Source organism: Manis javanica, chromosome 5, assembly GCF_040802235.1.
Source record: "Manis javanica isolate MJ-LG chromosome 5, MJ_LKY, whole genome shotgun sequence".
NCBI classification, from domain to species: domain Eukaryota; kingdom Metazoa; phylum Chordata; class Mammalia; order Pholidota; family Manidae; genus Manis; species Manis javanica.
Genome location: NC_133160.1, coordinates 27,196,253 through 27,221,566, shown reverse-complemented (window position 1 = coordinate 27,221,566; position 25,314 = coordinate 27,196,253). Strand labels below are relative to the sequence as shown.

General features: G+C 54.4%; 3 protein-coding genes and 1 pseudogene across 4 annotated transcripts in view; 2 read left to right on the top strand and 2 right to left on the bottom strand.

Annotated features, from left to right (window-relative positions):
• Positions 1–25,314, top strand: part of LOC140849515 (syntenin-2-like) — a 137,805-nt gene that overhangs the window by 6,813 nt on the left and 105,678 nt on the right. The gene's annotated exons all lie outside the window — the stretch shown is intronic.
• Positions 438–10,221, top strand: LOC140849503 (syntenin-2-like; annotated as a pseudogene).
• On the bottom strand, positions 11,024–15,687 carry LOC140849695 (syntaphilin-like). Its single transcript, XM_073238038.1, has 2 exons — positions 15,576–15,687; positions 11,024–15,225 (listed from the first exon to the last, which is right to left on the bottom strand). The coding sequence occupies exons 1-2, from the start codon at positions 15,685–15,687 to the stop codon at positions 13,997–13,999; spliced, it is 1,341 nt and encodes a 446-aa protein (XP_073094139.1). The 3' UTR covers positions 11,024–13,996.
• Positions 24,470–25,314, bottom strand: part of LOC140849694 (uncharacterized) — a 48,409-nt gene continuing 47,564 nt past the window's right edge. The window contains 1 exon segment of the mRNA XM_073238037.1: positions 24,470–24,688. Coding sequence (XP_073094138.1) covers positions 24,470–24,688 — 219 coding nt within the window.

Here is a 25,314-nt window from a genome sequence, read left to right as displayed (position 1 = left end):
GGTTCTTTGTGGCACCCAGGCATCCCTTTACTGTGTTCACCTGTCACATGTAGGCCCAATGGGGTGAATAGGACACCCCTTGACCTGAAGGAACTGCAGTCCAGCCAGGAAGACAGACTAAGAATAACCGATGAGTCCGGGGCGGGAAGCTGGCCCAGCATCTCCCGGAGAGCAGGGCCCTGGGGGGAGCTGCAGGGACCTTGTCACCTGCGGAGCCGGGGAGGCCTGTCCAGCAGGAACCAAAGGTGATGAGGCGTGGGGCAGGGCAGGGCATCTGGCTGGAGTGGACTGGCCCAGCAAAGGCCTTGAGATGTGACAGGGCCAGTGAGTTAGTGGGTGACCCAAAAAGAACCCAGAAAGACAAACTGCCCCTCCACATTTCACCTACGAGGGAGATTCAGCCTTTCTGCCAAGGTGCTTCCTTTGCATTTCTTCAGGTACCTTGCTCTGAGGTCCCACTGATTCTCCCCTGGGACAGAAGGTATTCAATAAATGTTCCTGATGCTCCTCCAGACCCCTCCCCTCTGCCCTCTGGAGCGATGCTCTGATGAGTGTTTAAATTCTGCTACAGACTGTGTGCCTGTTTAAAGGATTTCCATTGGTCTTACTTCACTGGGGTGAAGATCAAGGCTGCATGTAAGTGGTATATGGTACGAGTGCAAGTACCCAGAGGTGAAGTGGGGTGGGAGGCAGGGAGGAATTCCAACGTGCCTCACTGCCTTTCTGTTGTAATATTAAGCCCCTACCCTCTTGACACTGGACTGAATTTTGTGTAATTGTGGGAAAATGCTGTGCAAACCTCAGACATAGGCTGGGTATGCAGCAGGTGCTGCTATACACCTGCTGGTTGAAGTTAGGTCCAAAGTGATCAGATCTTGTAAGCCCTTCAAACACATCAGGGAAGGACATGGCCCCTTGTCCTGCCTCTCCTGGCCAGCATGTCCGCCTGGGTGGAACGCTGGGTCCAGGTTCTAAAGCCCCAAGTCAGTTAAACATGGTGGGATGGAATGAGGGTGGACACCATCGACTTGGAACCACACTTAGGTTCAGATCCAGCCCCCCATCTCCAGATCAGGGGCAGCAATGCCTCCTGAATGTCTTTCTCATCCTGAGAGTGTTGAGTGGGTGGATGTACGTGCCTTCTCAGCCCTCTTCCCTTCTCATGCTGTGTGCCCTACAGGCTGTTAAGGGGCAGCCATGTCCACCCTGTACCCGTCTCTGGAGGACCTGAAGGTGGACCAGGCCATTCAGGTAAGCAGCCACGGCAGCCTTCGTGATTACCTCAGGGTAACCCATGGAGGCTTGTCTTGCAGGTTGCTGGGAGTTGGGGCCAGTGCAGAGTCCACTGGGTGGAGCTGGTGCTCAGGGGCCCAGGCAGTGGAGTTGCAGCAGGAACAGAACAGACCCAGCAGCTGCAGACAGGCGTCTCTTGGGCCTGCTCTGCCCCGAGCTTCCTCCATGTGGGTTTGGGTGGACCCCACACCATAAGGCTGGCTTCCAGAGCACACCCCATGGCAGCCCATGGCCTGGTACTTTTGCTCAGCCCCTAGAAGACCCCTTCTCCTTTCATCCCACCTGTGGACCCATGGGTTTTGAGAATTTGAGGCTCTTCAACTGAGCATTTAGTTGTGAGCTGGGCCTCAGTGTTCTGGCTGCTTCGGGACATAAAAGGGTCATGCCATGGGGTAGGTCATGGGCCCAGGAAGAACCTCCCTGCAGAAGCATAGACACCTACAGAGGTTACATTTGCACACCACCTTGAAGATGCATGGACTCACCTCCCCAGACTTACCTCCCCAGCATACTGATGCCCTGAACGCCAGCCTCAGGGAGCCCCTGGCTCCAAGTGTTCCGGGGTCCTGGTCACAGCTGACCAGCATTCCCCACCCCTCCCCAGGCCCAGGCCAGAGCCACACCCAGGATGCTCGCCCTGCTGGTCCAGGGCACGGCTGTCTCCCAGCCTTCAGGTGAGTGAGCTGTGGTGGGGGTGCTCCTGACCGAGAGTGGCCTCTCTGGCCATTTCCCAGCACTTGTACCTTGCGTGCCACTGTGCTGAGCATTGTATGCACATGTAAGCCTCAATAGAGCCCTTTGAGGGGGACACTGAGAAAGCTGCGGCTCAGTGGGACACTAATGTCCCTGATTTGGGGTCACATGAGGCAGCTAGGATGTCTGGCCCTTAGAGATGTTCGCGGCAGTCTCGATTCAGGCCAGTGAGCCCTCAGGTCAGATGCCCGCCTCCCGCAGACTGTGGATTTCTTAAGAGTGGGGCCCTCATGGTCTCAGCACTAGTCCCGCTCTCTGTGTCGGATGTCTTGCCAGTGCCAAGTAAGGTCAGTGGAGCTGACCACCAAAGTGGCACACGAGGGACTTGGTGTCTCACATGCTCCTGGAGGAAGGCAGGCCCACGTCCCCAGCAAGCATCCCTGTCCCCCTCCCGCAGGTCCCATGTCCCTGGGGTACATGCACTCTCGGGGATGTACCGCAGCTGTGGAGATTCCGGGCCCAGGCTCTCAGTGAAAACGAGCGGCCACCTGGGAGCCAGGCAGGCATGGCTCCGCTCACACCCTGTATCACCTTTCTCCTTCCTCTTTTCCTTCCCATCAGTTTTATACCCAAACCTGGCAGAACTGGAAAATTATATGGGTCTTTCCCTCTCCAGCCAAGAAGTCCAGCAGAGCCTGCTTCAGACTCCAGAAGGCTGCCAGGTAGGTATTCATCTCCTGCCTAGTGTGGGCACAGAGTGTTCCTTGGTTTTGACATTTAAACAAACCTCAATCTCCTCTTTCTCCAGCATGCCTGCCCCTGTTTCTGGTGGCATTTCTCATTCTGAACCTTCAGTACAAGTACTGTGGGACTTTGTGGTTTCCCGAGGGCCTTAGGGTTGCGGGGCCACTAGCTGCCCTCTGACCTCTGGCTTCAGGCTGTGGGCCTGAGCCTGCTGGACAAGAAGGGAGGACATTAAATCCAGCCTGAGCACGGTGGCTTATCAGGAAGGGCTGCTTATGCCTTGAGAGCAGCAGTGTGGATGGCAGAGCCAAGCAGAAGGACCTTGTCACCCAGCTCTGGTCCCCCAAATTAAACAGTGATGCTCGATTCTTGCTCTCTGTGGCTTCAGGGAGCCAAAGAATGGGTGATGCAGAAATCTTCATTCTGCAAAATGTGCTCACTTACTTATGGACTCCATCCCCACTCAACAGCCCCCCCTGCAACACCAGCATCCTTGTGGGCCATTTGTCAGTGTCCTGGTCTGCCACCTCTCCCTGAGCCCATGAAACGGGTGGCAAAGTGCAACTGCAAATCTCGCTAAGGTGGGAGGGTTTCATGAAGTTGACAGAAGTGACGATGAGAACTGCCACAGTCACATAACAAAGCTGACGGAGGATCTCACGGGAGGAAACAGACAGAGACAGGGACCTGTGGGACCCTGAGAAAAACTGGTGACACCCTGGTATATTTCTCCAAAATGATCCCCTTAATAGTTATGCTGTGAAGGGCAAATACAGAGAAAAGAATGTTGTGTTGTCTGTAGTTACATTAGGACATAGTGCATTTCGCCTAATTTTGATGAAACTATGACAGATATATTTATAAAACATTTTAATTAAAAATTTAGCTTAATTTTTAAATAATCATGGATTCACAAGAAGTCACAAAGATAGTACAGAGAAGGGTATAGAAGATTGTACCTTCACCAAATTTTCCCAGTGGCTGCATTTCACGTAGCTCAATATATCACAATATTAAAAGCAGGCATTTTCCATTGGCACAGCCTGTGTCTGTAGCTCTGTGGGTTACTTTAGCACCTGAACAGACCCATGTAACCACAGGTATAATCAAGAACAGAACTATTTCATCTCCACAGAGGTCTCCTCACACTGGCCCTTCATAATCAGGCCACCCTGGCCCCCTCACATTCCCTGAGCCCTGGCCACCAGGGCTGTTTTTTGTCTCTATAATTTTGTTGTTTCAGAATGTTATGTAAATGGAGTCATATATGTTTGACCTTTTCAGATTGGCCTTTTCACTCACAGCACCATGCCTGTGGGATGCCTCCCAGGCGCGGTGGGCATCGTGGTTTTCCCTTTTCGCTGTGGTGTAGGATTCTGCCGTGGGCCCTGCTGTATTTTCAACGTGTTGTGGGACATCTTGGTTGTTCCCAGTTTTTGGCTATTACAGACCAAGCTATCGGGGAGGGATGTTTGTGTGCAGCTGTTTATATGGGCATATGTTTTCATTTCTCTGGGATATATACCCAGGAGTGCATTTGCTAGCAATTGCTGGGTCATGTCATAAATGTATACTTAATTTTTTTTTTAAGAAACTGCCAAACTCTTTCCAGAGTGGCTGTCCCATTTTATATTCCTGCCAGCAGTGCATGAGTGTTCCTGTTCCTCGCCAGCATTTGGTGTTGTCACTGTTTTTAATTTTTGCCATTATAATTTTGTCAAAACTACAAATTAGTTTGCCATAATAATTCCTGTCATTATAGTTGCCCCATCTTAATTTGCATTTCCCTAATGGCTAGTGGTGTCGAACATCTTTTCATGTGCTTAACTTACCAGCTGCAAACTCTTACCATAAAAATGTTTCTTCGTATCTTTTGCTTATTTTCTAAATGGAATGTTTGCTTTTTTAAGTCAAGTTGTGGCAGTTCTTTTTTCTAGAGTCCTTTATCAGAAATGCAGTTTGTAAATACTTTCTCCTGGGGTTGTAGCTTCTCTTTTCAACCTATCAAAAGGGTTTCTTGCAGAGCAAAAAGTTTAAATTTTGCTGAGATTCAATTTGTTCTTTTTCTTTTGTGGGTCATGCTTCAGTGTCCTGTTTGAGAAATTTATACAAGACCTAGGACCTGAAGATTTTCTCCTTTGTTTTCCTCTAAAACCTTTCTCTAAAACAGTTATTGTTTAATGTTTTCCAGTAAGTTTATAATTTCATTTAATTTTTGTACAAGGTGTGTGAGGTTTAGGTCAAGGTTCCTATTTTTGCCAATGGATGTTTAATTGCTCCCCACCGCTTGCTGAAAAGACTGTTCTTTCTCCATTGAGCTGCTCTTGCACCTCGGTTAAAAAGCAGTTGGCCCTAACGTGTGAGGCTGCTTCTGGATCCTCTGTTCTGTCTCGCTGACTGTGTGTCTGTCTTTCACCATCACCACACTGTCTTGATTACTGTAGCTATAAAGTAAGTCTTGAAATTTGGTAAAATGATTCCTCCCACTTTACTCTTTATGTCAGAATAGTTTTCATTAGCCTAGTTTCTTTGTCTTTTCATATAAAGTTTAGATTAACCTTGCCTATATTGACAAAACATCTTGTAGAGATTTAATAGAAATTGCATTCACTCTGTGTATCAGTTTGGGGACAATTGACAGCTTTACTGTGTTCTTCCAATCCTTGAATAGAAACTATCTCTCTGTTACCATCTTTTTATCTTTCATCCGTCTTTTGTTGTTTTCAGCATACAATTCCTACACAGTTTGTGAAATTTATACCGAAGTAGTTTTTTGTTTGAGTGATTGTAAGGGGCATTGTATTTTAAATTTCAGTTTCCACATGTTCTTTGTTAGTAGATAGAGGAAAAGTTAATTTTGTATGACAGTCGTTTATCCTGTTACGTGCCTGAACTCAGTTATTAGTTCTAGGCGTTTACTTATAGATTCCTTGGAATTTTCTACTACACCACCATGTCATCTGCAAATAGAGACCATTTTATTTCTGGTCTGTATGCCTTTTATTTCCTTTTCCTGCCTTGTTGCTCTGGCTAGTACTTTGAGTACCATGTTTGACAGCACTGGTGAGAGTGGACATCCTTGCCTTGTTCTGGGTCTTAGGGGAAAAGCATTCATTCATTTTTACAATTTTACCTTAAGTTTTTCAAGACAAAAATCAAATCAAGTCCTCTTTTCCTCATTGCTACTTGCTGTGAAATATTTTTCATCTTTAAGTGGATTTTAATGGGGTGTTCTCCTATACCAGTTTATCTTAGAAAATGAGGGTCCCCTTTCTGTGCATACCCACCCTCTCCCCATTTTCCTCGTTGTTTTTTTAGGGGGCCTTTGGCGCCCCCTCCTGGCTTCATGGAACCCTGTTCCCTCTCTGCCCCTGAGAAGAAATGTGTGGTGCGGGGGTGGGATAGGGCTCAGGGATCACTCCATCCGCCTTTTCCCACCCCAACTCCCCGCCCCCCACCGTGACTCCCTGTTCCCCTGGTGTCTGCAGACAGTGGTCTCGGGCCCCTTGCCGGGCATGGTGGTGGCGCCGGTGTCTGGGAACAGCCTGTGAGCGCGGCGTGCGGAGATCCACCTGTGCAAGGATGAGCATGGGAAGACCGGGCTGCGGCTGCGAGCCATTGACCAGGTAGCGCCGGAGGCCGGCAGGAGGGGACGCCCCGCCGAGGGCAAGAGTGCGTCTGGACAGCACCCCTTCCGCCCCGCAGGCCCCAGCTGCTGGCGCTCCCTGCTCCCATTACGTCCTGGGCTTTGCCCTGAGCGGCGCACCCGCGTCAGCGTCAGGGCCAGCAGCGAGGTGGAGGTGGGGTGAGGAGGCACCGTCCCCAGTAGGGCAGGTGCAGAGCCGCGTGCCGCCTAACTCCCAGGCGCTGGCTGTTCCTCTCAGTTGCCTCCCCCAAGGCCTGGGGCTGGCCTGGGTTGCAGCAGCAGGGATGGGTTGCCCCTCTGGGGGCTCCTGTGGCTCAGAACCTCCCTTCCTCCCTACCCAACAACTGACAGGGATCTGGCTTCCAGATGGCTGTCTGTAGCCAGAAACCAGGGACACTGATGCCTCTGTGAGAGGCCTGTACAGGCCAGAGCTTGTGATGCAGCCCAGGGTTGAAACCCTGCCTCAGTGGCGGTCCAGTTGTGTGGCCTGGAGTGTTTCCTCCCCAGGAAAATGGGGTAACCATTGTGCCTGCCATGTGGAGCTGTATCCTGGTGCCCTGTAGGCTCCCAGAGGATCAGCAGGAAAGTGACAGCTTCGAGGAGGACCTGGGCTTGGTGGGCCGGGGGCTCACTGTGGGGTCCTGCCTCCTTCAGGGGCTCTTTGTGCAGTTGGTCCAGGCCAACACCCCTGCATCCCTTGTGGGGCTGCGCTTTGGGGACCAGATCCTGCAGATTGACGGGCGAGACTGTGCTGGGTGGAGCACAGCCAAGGCCCACCGGGCGGTGAAGAAGGCTTCAGCTGAGAAGATCGTCATGGTTGTTCGGGACAGGTGAGTGGCTGGGCCTCAGGAGCCTCTCCGTGTACCCCCGGCAGCATCCCAGCCCAGCTCACTGCCTCTCCCTGCCAGGCCGTTCCAGCGGACCGTCACCATGCACAAGGACAGCATGGGCCACGTGGGCTTCGTCATCAAGAAGGGGAAGGTCACCTCTGAGGTCAAAGGGAGTTCTGCAGCCCACAATGGGCTGCTCACCAACCACTCTGTGTGCAAGGTGAACGGGCAGAATGTCATCGGGCTGAAGGTAGGCCGGTGACCCTGCTGTGCCCTGGAAACTTCAGGGGCTGGGGGACTACTGGGTGGTGGGAAGGTTCACATCTGTGTGGGGGCTGCTGCTGCCATCTGGGCCTCAGCGTCCTCATCCTCAGGCTGCTCCGCAGATTCAAAAAGACAAGGTGCGTAGAGCTCCAAGCACACAGTAATGCTCAATAAATACTAGCTAATGTCACCAACACATAGAGGCCAGAGATGTGGCAGAAAGAGGGAGTGTGCCAGGATGTGGCACCCAGGTGGCTGCTGGCTACAGGGACACCTCCCGGCTCTGTAAGACTTATTTGCATCCTGGACCACATTTAGCAATAGGAAAATTTTAGAAAATTGCTCTTCAGAAACTCATTTCTGACCTCTGTTCAGTTTTCAAGGGGTGTGTGTGAAGTTTTGTCTTGTAAAGACAAAAAGGAGCAAGTGGTCGGGGGGTAGTGCTGTGGTCGTCGGCCAAGAGGTGGCTGTCTTCAGGGAACGGGCCACAGAACATGCTGAGTCGTGTGCCTTCTGGTCCCTGCACAAGTGAAAGTGCCTTTGTCCTGACTCAATGCCCCCTTGGAGCCTGAGTGGTTCTCAGTTCCCTTGGGACTTACGGTCAGGATCCCGTCTCCTCCTGCAGCCAGGGCTTCAGAGCGCATGTGGCAGGATCCCCCCAGCAGGAGTGGATTCTCATGTCATAGCTGATGCAGTCTTTTAAGCCAGTTTCCCACCCCTCCCACGGGCCATCACCAAGCCATTTGTGTCACAAATCTGCGTGCCTGTGCCTGACAGTCTCCCCACCCTCCCTGGAGGCTTGCTCTGGTGGCTCATGAATATTGTGAGCAGGAAGCTCTTCCTAATATCTGTCAGTGATCCCTTCTGCTAAGGTTTGCCCCTCCTGGGGGGTCAGGCATGACAACCCAGAGGGAACCCATTGGACCAAATAGCTGACCACATTAGTACCCCTCCTGAGGAATGGGCCCTCTGAGTTCATTCCTGCCAAAGCAGTGCAGGTTGTTGATCTTAACCCTCCTGGAGAACAGTTGTTCTAAAACTTGCTGCAGAGTCTCTCATGCTCCCTGACGGCTCCAGGCATCAACTTGTCAGTTGTCCTGCCAAACCATGGCCTTGTGAGGCTCTGAGCCTGGGTTTGTCCCTTCACTGAATGGCCCTGGAGAACCATGCTTCTTGAGATCATTTATCTCTTCAAAGCTTACCTATTTCCTCTCTGTGGCCGTCACTCACCCTGCCTGGCACATCTCCCACTTATCCTGCAACAACTAAGAAAGCACATAATCAAGTTAGAAAGATGTGTGAAATAAAGGCCACCCTTCTCTGATCGGAGGCCGGAGGCTCTTCCCAGCTTTTAGCATTTGGACAGTTTGGTGCACTTGGCATAGAGACTTTTTGTTTCTTGTTCTCGCCGTGATCTGGATGGTGTCTGCAGGTCTTTTTACTTCTCCACAAGATATAAGAGGAAGAGGTCCCATGCAGGCTTTGCTCAGGGTGGCTGACAGGAGCCCAGTGGGTGGGCTCCTAATGTCCCCCACCGTGTGCTTAAGGGCAGAACCTGCATGTGACCAGGGCCAGGAACATGGGATAGAAAACGTGGGCTCGGGCAGCCTCTGGGAGGTCTTGGGAGGAGGAGAAGGGGAGGAGCACTCCGGAGGCCCTGTTCTGGGTCAGCCCATCACAACTGGCCTGCAGGGTGAGGCCGGTGAGCAGTGGCTCATTTACAGAGGAGGTCCTCAGGTGGGATCCCTCGTTCTTGCTGGAGTAAGGCCTCTGCTGTGTGTCTGCCTGGGACCCTCCCCTAACAGGCAGCCCTGCCCTGCAGTCAGGGGTTCGTAGCATCTCCAGTAGGAGCAGCGCTGTCCCCCACCCCCACACATGTTGCCCTCGGCCCCCTAGGATGACTGACCACTCACCTCCTTTCCAGGACAAAGAAGTCACGGGGATTCTGGCCACAGCTGGGAATGTCGTCACCCTGACCATCATCCCCACAGTCATCTACGAGCACATGATTAAAAAGTAAGGCTGCTCCCCTGCTGCCTCGCCTTGCCCTACCCAGCCAGCCAGGCTCAGGGCACAGCCCGGCCTGCCCTTCCCTCCTGTCCCTTCAGGGTGGCCGGCGGCTCTGGACATGTGAAAGTCTTAGAAGTGGAAGTGCAGGCCCCCGTGTGGTGCACAAGCTGGTGGGCGGGTGGGGAGAAGCTGCTGCCAGTTTTGATGACCGTTGTTCCTGCATCTAGGTTGTCCCCAGCGCTGCTCCACCACACCATGGACCACTCCATCCCAGATGTCTGAAGCCACAGGAAGGCAGCTCTCCCCTCCCCACTCCTGCAGCAAAGGGCAGAGGTCTCCCGAGGCAGGTTGCAGAAGCCTGCTGCCTGGGGCGGGGCTGTCTTGAGTCGGGGAGTGTTCTAGGTGGGGCGACACCGGATCCCGGGCATCTGTCATTACTACACACAGGCCTCCCTGGAGGCTCAGACTCCTAATGGGGCAAAGGCCCCCAGACAGCCATTCTCTGTGCTGGTTTCCATGCTGGCATGTAGGCAGGCCGGCTAAATACTGCTCAAAACTGCCGTTGGGTCCTTTTCAAGATTTTTGACACTACCAAAGTTTCACATTTTGAGAGAGCAGTAATACATTTTTTGTGAGAACTTGTTTTCCCCATCACTTGCTCCTTGTCACCAACTGTATATAGCTATGACCCTTCTTTTGAATAGCGATTTGATTTTGAATAAAATCTCTTCCTCAAAGGTAGTTGAACCTTCCAGAATTCTTAGCCCCCTGACAAGCAAGGGAGAGCTTGTTCTCTCCTAAGCAGTGGTGAGACAGAGGCCTTTTTTCTACCCATTGCTTCTGAGAGCAGTGGCTTGGCTCTGCCACTGTCGCATGCCGCCAGCCAGGCCCAGGCAGGGGTGACTGGGGCTGGGGACAGGGTGGACTCTGCATGAGGGGCCCTGGCTTTGGGGCAGCCTTGCTCCGTGGCTGTGGGCTGCTTCTGCAGCTGCAGAAGGTGGGTGAGAACCACCCCGGGAGGGCTGCAGGGGTGCGATGTGGTGTACTCACAGGGCCTCACGCTCTGGGGGCCCCGGGGAGGCACTTCTAGGTCCAGGAGGGGAGTCACCCCCAGCTGCCATACAGGTGCGTGGGAGGGCTCGACCGGCACGTGGCTGCCAGGCCTCAGCGGTGACCCCTGAGTGCGCAGCTCCTTCCCGCGTGCGCATGATGGCTTCCCAGCTGGGGGGGACCCGCGGAGCCCTCTTCACTCCCCCTCAGAAAAAAGACACGCTGTACAGAGAACAGGCCGAGGGGCTGGCTGTGTTTTCATGCTGTAATTCAGAGCTGTCTGCTGCGAGTACAGCTCTGTCCTAACAAAAGGACAAGTGACAGAAGTAAAGACCCCCTCCCCCTGCCTTCCTGTATCCCCTGAGTTCTCAAGGGGATGGCGGAATAGAAAAGTACACTGTCTCCCAAGGTCAGAGAGGGGCCATGAGTTCATGGGGCTGAGGCTCCTCAACAGGCCTTAGCCCCAGAACCCTGTCATTGCCCACACCTCCCGAGGGTGCCGCCAGATAGTTGGGAAGGTGTTCGGTGAAAAGCTAAGTTATCCCCTTGGGAGATAATGTGGGATAAACGCCACTCGGGGCCAGCTCTCGTTGCGGAGCCCCAGCCCTCGCCTCTGGTTCCTGCCCGAGCCTGGACAGGAGGAGCGGAGGGCCACTCTGGCCCAGGCCCTCCCACGAAGGAGAAGCTGCTTCCTGCTGCTGGGCTCCAGGGGACCAGCAGTTCCAGAAGATGATTCCTGGAAACATGTCCTTTGGAATCTACTGAGCTCCGGGGGAGAGGGGCGGCCCCAAAGATTTCTGCTGCAGAAGCTGAGGACAGGAGGGAAAGGTCACAGCCTGACAGGAGGCAGTATTAAACAGGAGGGAAAAGGGGAGCTTTGGAAGTTGACACTGAACAGGGGGCCCTGGTCTCTGGCCTCACCCTCCAGCCCCCGATCCTGTGCCCAGCAGAGGCTGGATTTGGAGCCTGCGCCTGCAGGCCCCTGCACCTCCACTGCCTGGTGCTGCATAGGCCACCTTGTACCTTTTGCATAGATGTGGACGCTGAGTGCACATGCACATGTACAAGAGCCTGGCTGCAGCCACTGGCCAGCGTGGTCCCAGGTTTTGTCCCGGACTGGGGTGGTGAGCCACTGCCCCCCACTAACATGAAGAAGAAAAGCTGGTTGAAGTCCCCACCAGACCCCCAAGGAGAGGACCCTCAACGCTGTGTGTTAGGGCCTCTGTGACCCAGACAGGCAGGTCTCGGGTCACAGCAGAAATAGAGGACAGCTGCTGGCCCCACTCACCTCATCCACAGACCCCAGGTCGAAGCCGAGGCCAGCCCTTCATAAGCGGCTTCTTCAGTACCAGGGACAGTGTGGACTAGGGCCCCAACCCTGACCACATCCACCAAAACACAAGACACAGTAGGAAGGCCACAGAGAGCAGGACACAGGAGCAGTGGGGCTATGCAGCTCGCCTAAATTCTAATGGTGAAAAATATATTGATTTTATGTTGTCAAATATAGTTGTACATTTATTTTCGGGGCAAAGCTTTGACTATTTCTAAAGAGACATTACGTGGCTCCGTGAGTACATGGCACAGAAGGCTGGGTCCTGGCCACTCATGGCTTGGCTTTGGACTGGGCTTGTCCACTGCCCCTCCATGTCACGACCCCAGTGTCCTGTGGGGCAGCCCCAGCCAGGCCCCAGGAGATCAGGTTTGTTTTGACTGAGGCAGGGGTTGGTCCACCAAAGATGGCTGGTCTGAGGCCCCAACCGCGGTGGGGGGAGCTTTGGAGGCACAAAGCATGTGGCAGAGGGGGCTCTTGCCCCAGTGGCGGGGCTGGCCACCCACTCAAGTGCATGCAGGTGCTCCCCTGAGTGGAGGGCACAGAAAGAAAGGGCAGAGCCCACAAGTCAGGCAATGGCTGTCAGAGCAGCAGGGATGGGCAAGCAACCTTGGCAGGGAAACGAGTGCCCCCAGCCCCCTAGGCCAAAAGGGTAAGACACAGGGTCCCACCAGTGCCCCCCAAATGTGGGGCCAAACCCGTGAAGAGGGTGGAATGACCAAATGGGTGCAAGTTCTGCAGGAGGAGGTAGGAGTGGGTTTACTTTGTAAATTAATAATGCTAATGAAATGTCAGCAGCTTTGCGGGGGGACCTGGATGTGGTCCCAGGCAAGGAGGGAAGCAGGGAATCTTCCAAGTGGACTGGGCTCAGGCTGGAGCAGGGAGGCTGCAGGGCTCCTACCCATCCTGCCCCACCCGCACCTGCCTGGGAAACCTCCCAGGGCACCCTGTTTTGGCCTGATTGAACTTCATGGCTCCACATTCATCTTGTCATTCTTCCTGCTGGAATTCTCTGCCAGGAGCAGATAGGTCTAAGATTTAGGAATTCTCACTCTAAAATCAAGCAGCCATCTATCTCACTAGAGATCCTGGGATGCATGAGAACCAAGCCCCAAAGTGAACATAGTGCAAAGTGGAAGTTGGGCCTGAGACTCGCCCCCAGAGGAGCTTGGGTCAGGCTCTAGGGGCAGCCATGGCCTCTGGCTTTTCACGCCAACTGAGGATTGCTGAGTCCAGCCCTGGCTCCCAGACTACAGGGCCTCATCTCAGAAGGCTGCAGGACCCCCTTGAGCTGCCAGCCCCTGCCTCCTCTTCTTGTGCTGGCAGTCTCCAGACAGGTGCTAGGGCCCAGGTGAGCACTGCGTCCCCCAGCACCGAGCCTGCCTAGCTCAGGTCTCCCAGGAAGAAGGACCTGACGGGCCCAGAAGTGCCGGGAGAAAAATGGATCACAGGGAAGATCTGGGATGAGCAGACACGGAACCCACACTGCCCTCTGCCGCCTCTTGCCCATCACTGTCTCTCCCACAGCCCGTGGCCTTGACTATGCTTCTGATTCCCAAAGCAGGCAGCAGCCCAAAGAGCTCCAGCCCAGGACGGCGGTCCCAGCCCGGCACAGGACCCAGGGCCAGGTGTTTGTACTTTGGGCAACAAGTCTAAGCAGCAGGGATTAGCTCAGTCTGAGGAGCTAATACTGCCTCAGAAGCTGGGGCTGATGGCATAGGGTAGCTTGGGAGAGAAGGCAGGCAGCGAGGAAGGGACTGGGCAGGCTGTGGGGGGTGGGCGGGAAGGCCCCCCAGACCAGCACACAGGGACTACCTGAGTAGGGGCTGCCCCTCCTGAGGGGCAGGTAGATGGGGCTGGGCTGTGGGACCTCACTGCACTCTCTCCGGTCTGTCCAGGCAGCACGCCTCCCCACCCGTTGGTCTCTCTTCCCTTCTCTCCTGCAGATGTTTTGGGATCCCTTCCCCCAGCCCCTACTTCCTGCCCCCAGACACTGTTAATATCCTGAAAAAATCACTTCCAAACCCAAAACTAAATAAATAAGATGATGCCCCACAGGAATGTGCAAGAGAGAGAATGGCACCCCTACAATCAGTGGTCAGGCTGCCAGAGCCGCGGGCTGGGCAGGGCCCCTCAGAGCTGGGTGCTGCTGCTGGCGTCGCTCCGGCCCTGCTGGCTCAGCGAGCGGCAGCTGATCCTGCGGATGGAGTGCAAGGCCACAGTGCAGCAGCCCCGCAGCAGGGAGCTGATGTTGTAAATGGGTTGGCCCTGGCGCCGCTGCGAGCGGCAGAGCCAGGCCACCATGGGCACAGCCGGCACCACCACGGCCAGCAGATCCACGATGTAGTGGCGGCTCCAGTAGCTCTTGGGCTCCTTCTCGGCCGCGGCTGCCTCCTCCTCCTCTTCCCCTGGGCATGCCACACTCACCGACAGGCTGGGGTTGGGGGTGGCCGCAGGCCGGAGTGGGGTCGGCCCTCGGACGATGGGCTCCCGTGCCTCTAGCTCATCACCTACCCTCACCACCACTGCTGAGTTGGGGTCTCTGGGCCCTGGGGGGTGGGGATCCAGCTCTGGATGCCTGTCCCCTGACTCGAGGACTGTCCCGCAGACCTGGGCCTTGGTCACTTTCTCCTGGATTGTGTCCAGGTCAGGCTGGTACTGCACAGAGTCTGTCTGGATGGCATGCTCCCGCATGCAGCTGGCCTGCACGCCAGCCTCCATGCCACACAGCAGCTTCTCATAGGTGTTGCTGGCAGGGAAGCGGGGGCCCAGGCTGAAGGAGCCGTGCAGTGAAGCCTCCTCGGGGCCATAGTCCACCCCCAAAGACAGCAGGCTGCTGGCCTCCAGGGCATCCTTCTGGCTCAGTGTGTCGTCGGTGGCCACAAAGCCACTGTCAGCCCTGTCCTCAGCAGAGGCACCAGGGTGGTCGCCAGGGGGGTGGTCACCGCAGACAGCTGGGTCACTCAGCTTGGTGTAGGTGGAGCTGCGAGTGAGGGAGCGGGCGGGGGACCCGCCAGCCGACTCCCCGGCGCCGTCCTCCTTGGCTGTGCCGTTCTGGGCCACCTCCATGCTGTGCAGCAGCGTCTCCAGCTTCTTGTTCTGAATGTTGATGTCCATGAAGTACTTCTGCAGCCCCTTGTCCTTGTCAATCAGGTTGTTCTTGACGGTGTCCATGACCTGCTTGAGCTGCTTGATCTCCTTGCAGGCCTCTTTCAAGGCCAGCTGGGCCTCCACGCGGTGGCACTCCTCCTCAATCCAGTCCTCCTGCATGCGTGACAGCTGCGTCTTCAGGTCATCGATCCCTGGCCCTGCTGCAATGTGACCAACGTGCTCCCCGGCTCCAAACCAGCAATGGCTCGCATCTCATCTGGAGTGGCCCCAGACTCCTTTCCTGGAGCTGCACGGCCCTGCCTGCCCCACTGACCTCCTCACCTCTGCTCTGCTGCTCCCTCTGGCTCCACACCGGCCGCCTTGCTGCTCCCAGAAACGGGCCCCACTTCACAGCTAGGTCGTCGTCTCGGCTGTGCCCCGCATGGACCTCTATTCCCCCAAATATTCCCCCAGCTGGTGCCTCAGGGCTCACGGTCTCTGCACAGACTCACCTCCCCAGAGAGTCCTCCCCTGACCATGGGTCCTGATTAACGCCCATCACCGCCCGCTTCACTGATTGTCCTCCTCACCCCTGCTTCACTTGCTTCCATGTCAGACCTACTTTGACCATTTTTGCTCTTCTCCCTCATTTGCTGCGTGTGAGGGCCCCGAGCACAGGCACCACGTTGGTGTATCCCCACTGTGTCCCCAGAGCCTAGCACAGAGTCTGCCATGCTGCGGGGGCTCTATAAACAAGGACAAGCTGGAGGAGTGGAGGGCACACAGAGGTGCTGAGGCCCTGAGCTGCCTAGTGGGGGGGGTGGGCAGGGCCGGCTCAGACTCCTCGGAGTCCTGGAGCCTCTGGGGGACCCTCTTTACCTTGCCCCACCCTCCCCTGCAGACCCTGGTCCTCAAAGCCACACTGTGATTTATGGATGCAAAGTCATGGTCACCTCACACAGAAGTGAGGGTGGGTGGCCTGGGCTGGCTGGTCCCCAGATCTCCTGGCTGTGCTTTCACTACCCAGTGCGAGGAGCCAAGTGTCCTTCCAAACCTTCTGAGAAAGATGATGCCTCCCTACACACTGCAGGGCAAAGACGCCTTGGCGGAGGAGGGTCCTGCCCTGATGTCACCACAGGGTCTGGCACACAGGGTGGGGTTGGGGGTCCTATGTTCTCTGTGACTGAAGAGCACAGGCTTTGCTGTCTGGCTGACGGGGCCTCTTCTTAGGAACCCTCCACATGTGGGACTACCTCTCCTGTCTGCCTCACCCCCTAGATGTCCACAAACCTTTTACCTCCCCCTAATCCCCCAGGCAGAGCCCCCAGGACCCACTTACCAAGGCAGGGAACAGCCTCAAGATAATTTTCCTGAGTGGACCACATTCAGGGTACTGTTAGGGGCACGCCACTACACTCTGCATCGTGCAGGCCCTCCTGGCTCACACCGCGTCCTGCCTTTTCCCAGGGAGGACAGGGTGCCTAGCTGCAGTGCCTCCTGCCCCGGGCTAGGACAGTGATCTGACTCTGTGGGTCCCACTGCAGCCATTCCTTTGGGCAAATCTATGATCTACCTCAGCCTTAGTAACTTAACAGTTTTCTTCAAACTATTTTTCTTTTAAATAAATTTGTTTTCAAAGGGAACTATAACTGCCTAGTGTGAGTGGAAAATCAGACTCATTTCCCAAAAATAACAAGCCACTGAGAAGTGTATAAGCTTTCCCCAAAATGTAATTAAATTGTACCTGGATGCTGAGGTCCCTGATATGTTTGTTCTCTCTCTGTTAGAAAGGGCACGTCAACATAAGAGCTATTTTTGAAGAATTATCAGAAACAAATGTAGGCTTTGTCTTCAGTTTCATGAGAAAGATGAACGGAAATTGGTAGTCAATACCCCTAGTTCTTTTGATCAAAGAAAAAAAGACACAAATTACCACTATCAAAATTAAAAGGGACATCACTACATGGCCTACAGATATGAAAAGGAAAATAAGAGAATATTATGAACATTTTCTGCCAATAAATTCAACTTAGATGAAGTGGAAAAATCTCTTTAAAAACATAAATGACCAAAAGTGACTCAAGAAGAAATAGAAAATGTGGTCATTTATCAAAGAAATTAAATTTCAAGTTGAAATGCTTTCACTGGTGAAATCTATAGAACACTCAAGGAAGAAATACCAATTCTACGGTCTTTTAAACAAGAAAACTAAAAACAAAATCTTTGTTGTCACTATACATCAGTTGTTATTTAACCCTATGTCCACCTAAAATCATCTCACACACCATGTATGGTGCAAGGTCCTCATTTTGGGAAATTGATGTAATCAAGTCCCACATGGCAAACTGAGGCCCAGAGCAGAGCAGGGCTTGCCTGAGGACACCCAGCATGCAGCAGCCCAGCCTGTGAAACCAGAGTGACTGTACCCCACCGTGGATGCGTGAGTGTTCCGGCTGGGGGTGGTAGTGCAGGGAGCCAGTGTGTCATCAGGCAAGTCATAGCGCCCTTCTGAGCCTCAGTTTCCTAATCCATAAAATGGAGCAGGCATTTTGCCTGGCAGGGACTGTTCTGAGGCACAGATGAGACTGCAACCATCAGGCTGTGTGAAGAGGAACCCTCATCTCAGCAAACATCAGAGGGGCGTTGGCAGGCACCACTTCATGGCTGTGTCCCCCAGGTCCATTTCCTGCCCTTGTGGGTCCAGCTCTGGCAGTGCCACATCTCTGTTTATTCTCCCTATCCTGATGGAATTCTTTCCAAAAAGAACGCGGATCCTCAGGCCACAAGAGGGGCTGTGAACCCCTACAGGAGGTGGCGGTTTCCTGTCACAGGCTATCTTCCCAAAACTTTTCTGCCTCCAGTGTTGACGGAATGCTCCACCCGAATGAAGCACCCCCAAATCCTGAGCATCTTGACCCAGATGTGGTGGTAACACCTGAAACCCCTGGCTGCAAACCTAGCTCTCACATCTCCTGGCAGGCCGACCTTGGACAACTCATCAGCCTGTCTGAGCCTTAGTTTTCCCATCAGTAAAATGGGGATAGCTGATCTACCACATAGGAACTTAATGAGAAAATCTGTAAAACATCAGGCAAACTGGAAGGTGTCTTCATCCCCCTGTCCCACCCTGAAACAGACTCCAAGGAGGAGAACTAGAGGTTCCCCACGCACCCTCACTCCCGTCTGTCTGCAAGCCCAACTCCCCTCCCAGCGGAGTCCCTTCCTCTGCATCTCTGCAGGGGAGCTGTGGGCTGTGATGGCATCTCATTCCGCCAGGGGGAGCTAGAGTGCCCGCCACTAGAGCCCTAATTGCCTTGCTGTTCAAGATGGAAAAACTCATTCAAGGTGCTTATCAATTGCGAGACATGTCCCATTTTGAAAAGTTTTTAACATTGGTTTTGGATATAGCTTTAGAATTATGTCTGATAATCTAGGAAACCTGTTTAGAATGCTTTTGAAATAAAAAGAAAAATAAAAGGTTCTGAAGGAAAAGGAGGCCAAAGCTGTCCAGAGCTCCTCTCCAGCACACCTCAGAGGCCCCCACAGCCGGCTCCTGGGCGTCAGGGTCTGCGCCCCTCTGGCCCAGGCCGTCCAAGGCATCCCTCCCCCGCTGCCCCCAGGTCTCCCAGGACCACTCCTGCCTCCATGGCCCATCCCCACTAGGCAACCAGAGGGAGTTTTTCAAGGCCCTGATGAGACTGTCTGCGCCGTTTATTAAAATGCCCCTGAGACTCCCAAGAGAAAAAAGCCCTGTGCGACTGGCCCCTCAGGGCCTCTCCTCCACGGCTCCCCCCACCTCAGTTTACTCCACTGAGCCACATGGGCTTCCTGAAGCTCTTCAAAAGCGGGCCTCCTCCCTGGCTATTCCCTCGGCTGGAAGACGCCCTCCTTATCAACCCCCACAAAGATCTGCTGACACTGGTCTGGCAACAGGTAACATGCACAGGTGCCACTGTTTATATAAAAGCCCCTGTGACAGTGGGCCATGCACTGATCATCCCTGGTCCCCAGCTGCCACCTTGGGTGATGGACTCATGAGGGACATGTGCATGTCCTGAGGGGTGGGTGACACACCATTCAGTCTGCCACACAGAACACCCAGTCCCAGTGAAGCCCATTCCCAGACCCCCTCATTGCCCCAACCCAGACCTTTGCCCCAGAAGTTTCCCTTGACTTACACTGTTTTTTATTCCCCATGACTTGCAATCCAAGACCTACTCATCCTGCCAGACCCCAGTCAGGATCCACTCAGCCTACAATACAGAAAAAGGAGCCCAGATACCCAGAGCCAGTTGGGACCTCAAAGCCCCCCGTCTGCTACTCCTTCTCAGCAGCTCCACCAGAAGCTCAGAGCCCACAGACAGGGTCTGTGGCTTCCCCGGGTGAGTGATACTCCAATGTCCAGCCAGGGCTGATGAACAGAGGACGCACATAGGCCCACTGCGGGGAAAACCGAGGTGAGATTAGTCTCAGGGGATCTCCTGGGGTAGGCAGACTTTGAGGTAATAGTCATGATTAGTTATTGGTCAAATAACTTGCTATGTGCTAAGTAGGAACCGTGCCAGGCATGGGAACCATGAACAAGACAGACATGGTACTGTCCTGGGAGAAGGAGGTGTGTGATAAGTAGACACACAAAGAAACATGGTGATGAGAATAAAGCAGAGCAGGGGGTAGAGAGCCAAGGTGTCAGGAATTGAGGGGATGTTTTATCAGAACATTAAAAAGAGGCCTTTGGCCCAGGTGAAGCCCTTCTCAGGTAGAGCAGACAGCAAATGCAAAGGTCCTGGCTGGTGCTGGGCTTAAAGGTCCTTCCTCTAGGAAGCCATCTTGGATTGCGTCTCCTGGTCCCCCAGCACACCGCCCCACGAACTCACCAGCCTCCCCCAGGATGCGCCGTGCTTGTGCTCAGTAGCATAACCTGCTGGACAAACCAATGAGAAGATGCAGCCATACTACAGAGGAGTGATCTGTGCCCCCAACAGGGAAGGGCTGGGCGTTCCTCATTCTGGCATCCCCATGCCCGGGAAAGTGCCTGGCATCAAGCAGGTGCTCACTAAGGTTTGAACAAGTGTGAAATACAGACATGGTGCCAGGAAATGAGGACAATGATGGCTTCTCTCTGAGGAGAAAACTGTCCTCACACTCTCTTCAATGTCCTCATGCCCTATCTGGTGGAGGGACACCGACCCTGAGTCTGCCCGTGGGGTCATGAACCCCCAGCCCAGCTGGGCCCAGAAATTGGTTTTGCTCTATGGGAGGTAAATACTCATTTTTCTGGTTGTTAGTACATTATTGGGGGGCAAACAGGAGGTGTGAGCCTTCCCCCTCTTTTCAGAGCAGCATGGATGTGGCCCTGGATCCTGGAGAAGGTGACCTGGGGAGGGGCTGGTTGTGGGAGGCCTAGGAGGAATTGCAGCCACAGGCATTTGCTCATCACTCAGCTTGAATGCCAAGGTTACAGGTCATGTGGGTGTGAGTATATGAGGCAATAAATGAATGTGAGTATGTGGGGGTGTGAGTGCATGTGTATACAAGTGTGTGCACAAGTGCACACAAACAGAAGAAATCTAGAAGAAAATGCACCAAAATGATCTCGGGGAGACAGAATCCTGATGGGTTTTATTAGCTTTTATGCCATTCAGTATCTCCCTAACTTTCTATATTCAGCCTATGCTACTTTTAGAATCATAAAAGAGCTAAAATAAGTAGCTTTTTAAGGCCACTGGTACAAAAAGCAGAGAAGAGATGGGGGAGGAGACAGGTGTGACTCTGCAGGCACCTGGACTAGGGAAAAGGGGGAGGGAGGGCAATGGAGTACTGAGATGAGGAGGCGAGGCCTCCAGCCAGATGCACACACACCAACTCCTGTAGGACGCCTCCATTTCCCCTCTGGGTCCTGAGCTCCTCTGACCCTGAGGCCCCATAATTAACCACCAGGTATCTCAGGAAGGGCCTGGGCTAGGAGGGCATGGGTGAGGGCAGCAGGACAGACAGAGGTGCTCACATCACATCACACACATCACCTCACAAAAGTAGAAGGCAGCCTACCTTTCTTCCTGGGATTCTGCGCCTTGGACACACACTACCCAGAGGGCCACCTGCGAACTCTGGTGGCCAGAGACAAATCTCTGTGGTTGGCTGTGGCTGGGGGTGAGGAGAAGATGGATGGACTCAGATTCTACAATTATTTTCTGAAAGTTACCAACAAAGTGCCAAAACAAAAACATGGGGGCAAATGAAGTAAAATTTTGTTACAGAACTCGGTCCATTGAGTGGAGGGTCCCCCCGATCCCAGAGTCAGAGGGAAGCTTCCCCAGAGGTGGACATGTCCTGGTCCCTAGTGTCCAGTCAGATGGCCCCTATGTCAGGATCTTGTGTCCTAAAATATGACCCAAATCTCTTCAGGTCAGGGCTGTGCTGAGACTTTTAAGAAAACCCTCGAGGCCACATCCCAGCCTGCTGCCCTCCCCTCTTCCATGCACCTCTGGGCAGAAGCCGAGGTCCACCCGCGGCTTATCCCACCGTACTATCCGAATACTTCCCTACTTCCGGAGTTCTCTACCTGAGACGCTGCCCAGAGGGGCACAGTGGAAGGATCGAAGGGCGTGGGTTCAGAACAATCTGGGCTCAAGTCCCCACTGTAACAGTTTCTAGATATGAAACCGCATGCCTCTGAGTGTCCCTGTCAGGGCCGCTGAGCCCTGGGGGCCCCCCAGTGCTTACACCCTGAGATTCTGAAAAGGGACAGGCTGCAGTGAGCCCACCGCAGGGAGTATGGGGCAGCACTGATGTAAGCGCCAGTCCCTGAGCATAGTCTGAGCAGGGGGCTGAAGGGTCTGCAATTCCTGCCCCTACCAGGGCAGGAGCCATTGCTCAGGACCAGGCTCTAATGGCTCTGCCAGGGAAAGGGCCACCCTGGCTCAAAGACCCAGGCCCTGCCGGAATCTCACCTCGTCAGACCTCCCCCTGCTGGGGACTCTGCCCTAGGGGCTGCAGGATTCTTCTTAGTGTGCCTCTCTGATTGCTGCCAGCCTCAAATGCAACCAGAAACCCAGTGGCCCCTGAGAAGAACCAGGCCAGATGGGCACGGAGGACCAAGCCTGCCACCAGAGAGGCTCAGACTGAGGACCCAGGTGTGGCCGACCTGGCCAACCTCGGCCCTGGCCTCCGCCGCCCCCCGGGTTTCAGAAGACCCACCCTGTGAGCCCTCACTTCCTGTGCTGTGGGTCCCTAAGGCTCATGGAGCTTCCTGGCCATTTCAGGGGATCTGTGATGGAGACTGGTATGGGTTGAACTGTATCCTACAAAAAGATAAGTTCACCTCCTAACCACAATACTTCCTATTGTGACCTGATTCAGAAACCGGGTGCCTGCAGATGTAATCGGTTAGGACAAGGTCGTGCTGTGGAATGGCTGGTGTCCTTTTAAGAGGAGAGACACCCGGAGGGGATGACCACATGACACAAACATAGGGAGAAGGCCACGTGACAGCAGAGGCAGGGATGGAGTGGGCCGTTGCCAGCCAAGGAACCAAGTATTGCTGGCCACCACGGGAAGCCAGACAAACAAGGAAGGATTCTCCCCTACAGAGGGAGCGTGGCGCTGCCCACACCGGACTGCTGGCCTCCAGAACTGTGAGACAATACATTTCTGTTGTTTTAAGCCCCTGGTGTGTTGTACTTTGTTATAGCAGCCTTAGGAAAAGGATGCAGGGACGACATTGGGGTACAGCATGCATATGTATTTTGGCCTCAGTAATCCGGGCTCCTGGGCAGTCCCTTAACTTTAATCCAAGAACCAAGCCTTGGAGGGCTCAGATCATAGTTTTCCGTAGCAGAGAGAATGCACTGGCCCTGGGGAGGCTGCACAGTGACATGGGGACTCCTCGCTAGAGAGGAGAGGGAAGCCCTGTGCTTGCACCCTGGGAAGTGAGAAAGGGAGATGGAAGCAGAGAGAGAGGGGAAGCCACACATTCATTGCCCAGGGCTGAGCCTTGGCTGGGCAGTAGGGTCCGTGGGAACAAGAGCTGCAGAGACCTCTGAGAAACCAGGCCTGCAACCCACCTTCCATGGCTCCAGTGAACCCCAGCCTAGGTGGCCCCGTGAGCGTTGTGGAACAGCAGCAGTGGCTGCTGTTGTGTGTTCAGAGTCTCTGAATGCCCCAGAACCCTGTGTGGTGCTGCTGAGAGGGATGGTGGGCCAGCAGAGGCCTGGACAGATGCCTCTGGGCCAGAGTGGGACAATGAGCCCAGAGTCAACAGGGGACTCCAAAGCCAGACTGTAGCAGAGCCAGGCTCAGGTGCCATCCACGCTCTGGGCCTCCCTTACATGAGGGAGTGAACAGTTTGTAAACACAGGGTTCCCTGCAGAGGAGCGCCTGGTTGTAGATACCCCAGTGTAGATACCCAGCAGTTAATCTTGTAATTTAATTCCTGTTTAAGCCTAATCTGTAGCTGAAACTAATCTAAGAGAGAATAGGTGCTGTGTCTTGGAATCTGGTGCGAGTCATGAGCAATGTGACAAGAACTGCAAACAGTTCCTGTCGTCCTTTCCGAGGTAAACCCAGATAAGGAACACACCGTGAGACTCACGTGGCGGATGACTTGACAAGACAGAAGAGAAACTTTAAGAGGTGAATAGTCTGCAATTATTTAGCTTGATGAAAAACTCATCCTATAATCATTAATTGATGCTTGTCTTTTTACTTGCTGTAGCTTAATAAAGGCACAGGGAAGCCCTGGCTTGTTGCTTAGTCTCCAAGACAGTCTCAGCCCTCTGCATTAAACGTCATTCTGCCTCGGTTTCTCATTTTCATGGACCCCAACTGCAACACCTCGTGGTGGAGGTGGACAGACACACAGCAGGGGCAGGAGACAAACAGCCACTATGACCTCCAGTGGACTGCTGGGCCTCACTCTTGCCTTGAGGCTGAACCACTTTCCAGAGCCAAACAGCTCACCCCAGCGGCATCACCCAGAGCCCCTGCCAGACAGCTGCACCTGCCTCCTGGGCGCAGGCCTCTCCCCCTGCGCCTGCCCAGGGCCTCACAGGGGAAGTATGACACGATCTCAGAGACATAGCCTGGTGCCTAAGGGCACGAGGGACACACAGCCCAACTAAGGGCCTCTGGGACTCCAACATCTGAGAACATTTATTTCCTTCTCCAAGTCCCTGGTGAGGAAGAAGGTCAGCTTCACCAGCCAGGGCGGGCAGATACAGCCAGGAGGCCTATATCCCTGGGCCTGTCAGGGGTAAGCCAGGGACAGCGAGGCCCCCCTGGCCTGGGCACCTGCTGGAGGACAGGGGAGAAGGACGGGCCACCTCAGAACCTGATGCCGGAGCTCTTCTTCACGGAGGACAGAGGAGGGGTCTTCAGAGGCTGTGAGAAGTGCTTTGGTGAGGAGCTGACAGGCATGGGCGTCGCTGACTTCTGCACGATGTACCTGGACACCTGGGGGGGCTGCAGCCCCAGGGAGGTGGACAGGATCAACTCCGGGAACCCAGAGGTTGGGGCTCACGGAGACAACAAGGTGTAAGTGGAGGAGGCAGTGGGCGTGCTGGCCATGGTGCTGGGTGCCGTCTCCCTATCAGGATCCAGGTCCTTCTGGAAAGTGTGGGTCTCCAGGTGGAGGAGCTGGCCCTGCTGCTCTAGCACCTTGTGCTTCATCAAGTCAGGCGGGTGGGTGGGTGCCAGTTCATTGAAATGCAGCATTTGCTGGATCTGAGGTGCGATCTGTGGGGAACAGAGAGGGGAGTGCAGGGGCAGCAGGACCAAGAGGGAGGCGCCAGGAGGACGGGCCTGACACTTCCATGCAGAAGAAGTCTCTGGAGGGCCACGGTTGTCACTGATGACCAAACCTGCCCTTCTCTTGGTATAGCAGCAGCCTGAGGGCTGGGCACTGGACTGTCCCTGTCTTAGGAGGAGGCCCAGGTATCAGCTACTTCCCAGATGTGCTCTCACCGCCTGCCAGGCTGCCTCTGGGCGCATCTCCCTCTTCACACTGACCTCTCCCCAGCAAGCACAGAGGAGCTGTCTCACTTAATGCTGAGACCCCAACACAGAGAGAGGGAGCCCCCACAGTGCCTCATGGCACTCGAGGAGGGAACGGCTGGGATCTGCCAAGGAAGAGGCATGATGGGGCTTGAGGCTGCCTTTCCAGAGTCCCTGGCTCCTTTTCCTTCTTTCCAAGAAAACCTCCTCCATGCCCTCTGTCTCCTCCTGATCATTTCCCTGCCACCATGAGACCCTGTACCCACACAGGAGCAACCGGCCGTATGCAGACATGAGCAGTAAACACACTGATAAACCAAAACCACACACTCAGGCAATGCTTTGGAGGCTGTGGGAGCGCCAGGCCC

Coding starts and splice junctions, on each gene's coding strand:
- LOC140849695 (XM_073238038.1), bottom strand. CDS start 15,687: ATGGCAGACTCTGTGCTAGGCTCTGGGGACACAGTGGGGATACACCAA. Junction 15,226..15,575: donor GAAGAGCAAAAATGGTCAAA/GTAGGTCTGACA, acceptor ACTCCAGATGAG/ATGCGAGCCATTGCTGGTTT.